This window comes from Acartia tonsa, chromosome 14 (assembly GCF_053477335.1).
Source record: "Acartia tonsa isolate MP-2025a chromosome 14, ASM5347733v1, whole genome shotgun sequence".
Lineage (NCBI taxonomy): Eukaryota > Metazoa > Arthropoda > Copepoda > Calanoida > Acartiidae > Acartia > Acartia tonsa.
In genome coordinates, this window is record NC_137273.1 from 33189434 (window position 1) to 33197074 (window position 7641).

The window sequence follows — 7641 nt, forward strand, 5'->3', positions numbered from 1 at the left end:
AAAAAATTTTTTGGGAGGGGGGTGCACCCCCCCTCATTTTTAATTTTAGTTAAAAAATTTAAAGAAATTTTTTTTTGGGGGGCGGGATTTTTCATTTTTTGGGGTTGGGGGGGGGGTGGGGGTGTCCCACCCCCAAAAAATAGTTATAAACCTTCCCGGGACCTATGAGAAGATACCCTGTTAAGGAGAACCCGATCGGTTCAGCGGTTAGTGAGATCCTTCAGTACAGACACACAGACACACAGATACACAGACACACAGACATTCTGTTACTTTATTATAAGGATTAAGCATAGCACAAGACCATATTAGATATAGAAGAGATAAATTACTATGATCTGCTATTACCTGGCTGCTTGCACAAAGTAGGTAAAATTCTCCAAGAACCAAAAGCATCCTCATGACAATCTAAACTATGCCATTTCCAATTATCAGGTTGGTATGCCTGTAAAAAGACATGATATTATCTTTTAATTTATTTTTTAACACTTAATTGTTAGTAACTACAGTATAAAAGGTAATAATTAGAAAAGTATAATTACCATTATACAAGCTTCAGCACTAATATTTGGTTGGTTTGGAGCCCAATCCATAAAATTTACTAATAAATAAATATACAGGAAAATAAGTTAATTGTAAAGAGTACGACATTTTTTTAGGTAAGGGGGGGGGGGGGAGGATGCATTTCTGATATTTTGCTGTAAGGATATGTGTTCTAAGATTTAAAAAAAAAGTTTTTCTCAAATGATTCAAAATCAGAAAAGCAAAAACAACTTGTGGTTGCGAACAAAAACATTAATAAACCTTTTTTTCAAACTTTGAGATGTGTAATATGTATGTATGAAAATATAAATCTAATGTAGTAAATAAGTTTCAGTATAATCTTGAGCTTTCAGAATACAGAACCCTAGACTTAGGACTAGCCCCTTGCTTTTCATAAATTTATTTTTATAAAGAGTGGAAGTTATCAGTACAATATCTGCCTGTCTCGTCCTCTTTTCGAGGAAGCTTATTGTCCTTCAAGCCCAGAATTAATTTCTGCCCCAAAATCCTTATCCCAAAGTGTGCAGTGATTGTTTGTGAATCAGCTGATCTTTGTCTTGCTTGGTTGCCATCTTAGGTGCGTATTTGCAGACACTTCTTGATATAATCTTTGTGATACAACATGTTATGAGACTATTATGATGCTTCTCGTATGTTTAGAGAGTGAATATCAACCGTAGTAGGCCAGGTGCTACACCAAAATACACTTCTTCAGGTGCGTAAGAACCCACCCATTAATTTTAGTATGAGAATATAGGGCCAATATGACTTAGTTTTCCAAAGGCATTTTTTAGCCACAATAGTAAAAGAATACTATTATGATTCTAGGATGTTTATTCTTAATTTATCCTACATATACTAAAAAGTTACCTTGCTACATTTTATTTAAAGTATTGAGCAAATTAATTTAATTAATGTATCTTCGTTTATTGAGTTTTAACCCCAAGATTTAAACAACGAGCTTTGTCTTTTATTAAAGTAAACCTAAGTTCAAGCCTTAAAAAAGCAAATAGTTGAGACCCAAATGATTATCAGGTTTATTTTTATAATATAACTAACTTATGTTGTTATTTCAGGATCTTGTAGATAGAGTTTGGTCAATAAATCTATACTCAAACCTGTTGTTTTTGGTCCTGGTCTTGGCTGTGCATGACCATAAAATACAGGTGGTCATGACACTGCCCCTTGTGCAAAAGCACCCATTATATAATTAAAAATCTATATAAACCTGGAGATCCATCAGTCCACACCCATGAGAAATTACCAGTATTAGGCACAAAACTATGAGAAAAGGCATCATAACCAGAATTGCCAGCACTTCCTCCCAACCATATACCAGCATATGGCCAATAAGAACCGATAACTGCATTTTGTGAATCATATTGATTCATGAAATTATCCAAATAACCTATAATATATTAAACTTAACCCTTACAGATCGGGCTCAATTCCCACCTTAATAGATCGGGGGGGGGGGGGGGGGGGGTTATATAGACCTTCCCTCTATCTCGGCTCCTGTTACAGTTAGAGACATAAATTTTTTTTCTGGTAGTTCATGTGTATTTTTAGAGAAAATTACTTTTTCTAGTCATAGCGGTCAGACCGCTCCTTAGCCGCTTTTTAGCGGCCAGCCGCTAAATATTAAAACAGCTGATGAGCGGCCAATTTTGCAGCTAGGATCGATGACCAAATTTTAGGACGAACTTTTATTTTTCATAACAAAAAAATTACTTTTTCTGATCATCGCCGAAAAACGGCAAATAACGGAAACCGCCATTTTCGGCGGTAAAACAGCGGTTTGCGGCGCCAATTCATATTTTTATCTGTTTATTGTTGCTCAAGGATTTACCAAAAATATTTATAGGCCTCTAGCTGTAATAGAAGCCACGATATTCATGATATATGTCTGTAGTAATAGCCGGACAAAAATCGGTTAAAAAGCCGTTCAGGGAGCGGTCAAACGGTCATAACACCACTTTTCTCAGAAGGTCATTGATATCTAAGTTTTCACCCAAAAAAAATTAGGTTTCTACCTTATACACAAAAGTCATAATGTAGAAATTTAGATTTATTTAGAATTTTTTCTAAATTTGGTGCCACCTAACCGACTTTGACCGGACGCCACGACCGACACAGACCAGATATCCTTATAAGATCAACTCTTGCCGACGTATAATTACTAAACTTAAAAAGTCATGAAGTCACAACTCTCTATCTTACCTACAAAAAAAAAATGACAGTGAAAAAACTAGATGGGGGTCAATATGACCCCCCCCCCCCGATCTGTAAGGGTTAACTAATTAGAAAATTAAATAGTAAGGTTCAGTGATTCTAAGCAACAAAATATCCCAGAAAAGAATATGCTAAATTCATAAGAAATAATTATTTAAAAAAAACAGAATTAAGTTATTGTAGTCCCACCTTTTACCAAATCCCATTCCTCAATCGACTCAATGTAGGCAATTTTTGAACCATAATCTTCACACCATTCTGGTTTATCATCCCAGTACGAAGCATCAGAAAAGTCATAATCCCAGTAACAGTATCCTAAACAGTAGTATTAAAATTTGTTTGATTAGTTTCATAAATACATAGTTTTAATAAAATCATGAATCCTTAAATAAAGAGGTTTGGAGGGGATTAAAGTTAATTTATAAATATTATTCTTAAAGATCTTTGGGCTTATTAAAGCAAGATTATATGTTAGAAAAAAGATTACTCTTTACCATATATATATATAAGACCTATTACTCAAAATACCCTTTATTGAATTTCATTCTTCTGCTAACCTAAAAAGTTACTTTAGGGGCCTAGAAATACATGCACAAAATTTCAGCGCCAGGCATGTAAAATATCAACAGATAACGGTATCACGGCCGTTTTAACAATATCTCAGCAATGTGCAGCTCAATATTTCTGTAAATAGGCTCAGAACTCATATTTTTATTGTTATGGGGGTCTTTTGCCCCACTAGCCCCTAGAAGCAAAGTCTCAAAATGAAATCTGTATTCTGTAAAGGTTACTTAGTTCGGTTATGTTAAAAAAGTTTTCTTTAAAAAATCAGGTTGATATCTTTAAAAATAAGCTCAGAAAATATCAGGTTGATATCTTTAAAAATAAACTCAAAACTCATATTTTTTAGTTTTTTTGGGTTCTTTTGTCCCACTAGCCCCTAAAAAGAATGTCCCAAAATGAAATCTGTAATGGTTACTTAGTTCAGTTAGGTTCAAAAAGTTTCATTAAAAAATCAGCTCAATATTTCTGTAAATAGGCTCAGAACTCATATTTTTATTGTTATGGGGGTCTTTTGCCCCATTAGCCCCTAGAAGCAAAGTCTCAAAATGAAATCTGCAAAGGTTACTTAGTTCAGTTATGTTAAAAAAGTTTTCTTTAAAAAATCAGGTTGATATCTTTAAAAATAAGCTCAAAAGTCATATTTTTTTTTGTTTTTTGGGGGTCTGTTTCTCTACAAGCCCCGAAGAAAAGTCTTGAAATTCAATTTTCAAAGTTTTGTGTGCACTTTGCTTTTTACTGTGTGTTGATATCTCTTTTACTTCTTGAGATAACTACTGTTGGCCGAAGAGGAGGGCAAGTAGAGGCACAGAAGTTTAACTGCCGGTTTTTGCCAGTTTTGGTGCTGGAGGCGCCAATTGTTTTAACTGAGAATAATATCTTAATAAGTTGTAAATATAAACAATGAAAAAAGTGACAAAAAATATATTTTTTAGGCCTTTTCAAAGGGCAGTTTTGAAATCCCGTTATATCATAAAAAAATTTAAATTTCTTAGAGAATGGCTTGGAAGATGAATTTAGGTGTTCTGCATATATCAACTTAAACACATAAGGCCAAAGATATAATATCCCAAAAATCTTTTGTCAAAGTCTACTCTACACCTAGCACTGGCGATTTCTTTTTTCACAATTTTAAAATGCATGATTTTAGAAAACTGACTAGCGCTAGGTGTAGAGTAGACTTTGACAAAAGATTTTTGGGATATCATATCTTTGCCCTTATGTGTTTAATTGAAATATGCAGAAGAGCTTAAAACCTGCACATTGCTGAGATATTGTTAAAACGGCTGTGATACCGTTATCTGCTGATATTTTACATGCCTGGCGCTAGGTCACCAGTAGAGATAAAGAGCTGAAATTTTGTACTTGTATTTCTAGGCCCCTAAAGTAACTTTTTAGGTAAGCAGAAGATTGAAATTCGAAAAAGGGTATTTTGAGTAACAGGTCTAATATATATATATACTAAGATATAGTCCACATAGAATGAACAAAAGTTTATTTGTAAAACATCATGTTTCATGCATTAAGCAATCTTCAGTTACAATTTAATACTAATACTAAGATATATCTAAAATTCCAGCTTAGTTCACTTGTTAAAGCAAATTAAGAAAAATATCATTAAATTTGATTTAAAAAAATTTATTTACCTGTTCCAGGGATTTCAGTGAACCAAGTTGCACGTTCATCATCAACAGCAAATGAAGGTTTATCATATAAACATGATCCTCAAATAAAAACAAATATGATTATCCAGCTTAAAAATTAAGAAATCTCTCCCAAGGCTCAATTTTTCTTAAGTCCCGTGGCCTAAATGAAAAAAAATATTGACTTGTAATTTAATTCACTCAACCATGTTCTTTTGTCTTTCCCATTAAGAAAAATTTAAATTAAAAATCGTAGGGACAGGCTACCCTGCCTCCCCATTATCTCAAAATTGAAATATTTACTTATTCTGACATTTGATACTGATGATTGGTAATATCCTCTTAGCATTTTTTTTCAATTTTAAAAATCTGAGTACCACCAACCTCCCCCCTCCCCTGACAGAGAACAACTGACCGCAGCGCTCGGCTCCCTAGCATAACCTAACCTAACCTAGGGGGTGGGGGGGGGGTACTCAAATTTTCAAAATTGAAAAAAAATTTCTAAGAGGATAATGCCTGAACATTAATTGGAAGATGAAATAAAAAATGAAATTTATTCCCAATAAAATAAATAAAAACTAAACACTCTTTTAATAAGAATAATTTTGTTATGTAACATAAAAAACTTATAATTTTGATGAAAAATGTAGATTAATTCTAAACAAGGATGACAACATCCATAAGTAGCAAAGCCCAAAAATTCATGGATGGGAATACGGTTGTTTTCTTAAAACGACAGGAAATTCAATTTTTATATCATTAACTTAAAAAATTTGGAAAATCGGACTATATACATAAGAGAAATGGAAAAAATTAAAAATAGCCAAAAACCTGCAAAAAGGCAGTTTGACTGTCATGGTTGTTTTCTTTAAACGACAGAAAACTTAATTTTGATTTCTATAACTGAAAAAAATTTGGGAATCGGACCATAAACAAACCTAGTAATAGTGTCTAACTTTTTATCTTTGTGACGTAACAAAAATCCATCTCTTTTTTAGGGGTTTCCTTTCCCACCTCCCCTCTCATCCTTCGATTTTTGTTACGTCACAAAGATAAAAAGTTAGACACTATTACTAGGTTCCCGTCATAGTTGTTTTCTTTAAACGACAGGAAATTTAATTTTGATTTCTATAACTGAAAAAAAAATTTGGAAATCGGACCATAAACACCAAGGATATGCAGAAAAATGTGAAAAATACAAAAATAGCCTAAAACCTGCTAAAAAGCGGTCCGACCGCCATTGATGTTTAATAGTTAATTGTGCTACTTACTAATAGGAATGTTGTCAAAAAATTTCAGCATTCTATCTTTTATAGGAGCTGAGTAAATCCTATTTCCCCCATAGTGTTACGGACTTACTGACGGACTGACTGACGGACGGACGGACTGACTAACGGACAGACAAAGTAAATTATAGACTAGCTTCGCTACTAAAAAAAAATATTTTAACCTTCAACAATATTTTGTATTAGACATGCAAAGGCAAGCAAACACAAAATCATTTTCTAAATATTTTAAATTATTGTAAGTAAATAAAGATTTTTTTTATGAAAATAACTTTCATTTTAGATTGATAAAAATTCCTTTGGTAACTTAAAAAGGCCAAGGCATTACCATATTTTACCATGACAATAAGCAAATCATAGTTATATAAATAAATTAATTTTATTGAGCAATACCAAAGTAAAGTAGGTATCTACTATTTAATGTTACAAAATATTTACAATATTAGTGACTTGAAATAAATAAAATAATAGTTATTTCTCGCATTGTATTATAAACGGCTTTCCGCGGATATAAAAATGTACAATTATGAGATTAAAACCATTTTTATATTTGTATAAAGCTGGATATAATTCGATGCTAGACATAGTTTTTTCGTATGGATGAGAACCGGTTCCTATCCACCGGATTCGTATGAATACGAGAAAAAAATTTACTTACCGCTTAACTGAGAGATGAGCTGAAACTGGTAAATCTTTAATCTTGTAAATACAATTTATTTAGAATAACAAGTATTTTAGTCAAAATATTTAAAGATTTTTTTGTATATCAACAATCACAAACTTACTAGGAATCATGCTAGGAAAATAAAAGTACTAGTGTGTAAAACCATCTAGAGAGACAATCCCTTGAATGGAACAAACCTTGATTTTTTTTCTCTTCAATTTAATTCATATTTTTATTATATTTTTATAAATTTGACTTAAAATAGTTTCAAAAGCTATTGATCCATCTGAACCCAAGGCTTCTTTATCAAACTAACATCTTAGTACAGGCCAAATATATATTTCAAAAACTAAAGTTTTCATCTCAGCCGTTCTGTAAAGGAAAAAACCCAGAAATCAATAAATAATACATACAAAAGTCTATTTGAAAATCTGAATTAGATGTTTAATGTTTTTTATGTGCTTTCTGATTTAATGAATTGTAGAGATGCATCACATCTTTCAAAAAAGTTGGGTAGGTAAAAATGATATTAAAAATCAAATTTTTAAAATTTATTTTAAAAGATTCTGAAATCTAAACTTTTCCATTTTATAGCAGAGATGTCCTGCTAGCATATAAGTTTGTCAGTGTGCTAGTTTTGTTTTCAATCAATGTTTTCTCAATATGTTACTTTATCTTATTTATCTGTAAAAGGAATTAAGCAGCAGTTCAG

At 32.2% G+C, this 7641-nt stretch overlaps 1 protein-coding gene across 1 annotated transcript; it reads right to left on the reverse strand.

Annotated features, from left to right (window-relative positions):
- Positions 1–331: 331 nt before the first annotated feature.
- On the reverse strand, positions 332–6481 carry LOC145305428 (C-type mannose receptor 2-like). Its single transcript, XM_080147045.1, has 6 exons — positions 6430–6481; positions 4983–5060; positions 2965–3090; positions 1772–1951; positions 543–601; positions 332–445 (listed from the first exon to the last, which is right to left on the reverse strand). Exons 1-6 carry the CDS (start codon positions 6479–6481, stop codon positions 332–334), a joined length of 609 nt encoding a protein of 202 aa, XP_080003171.1.
- Positions 6482–7641: the final 1160 nt, after the last annotated feature.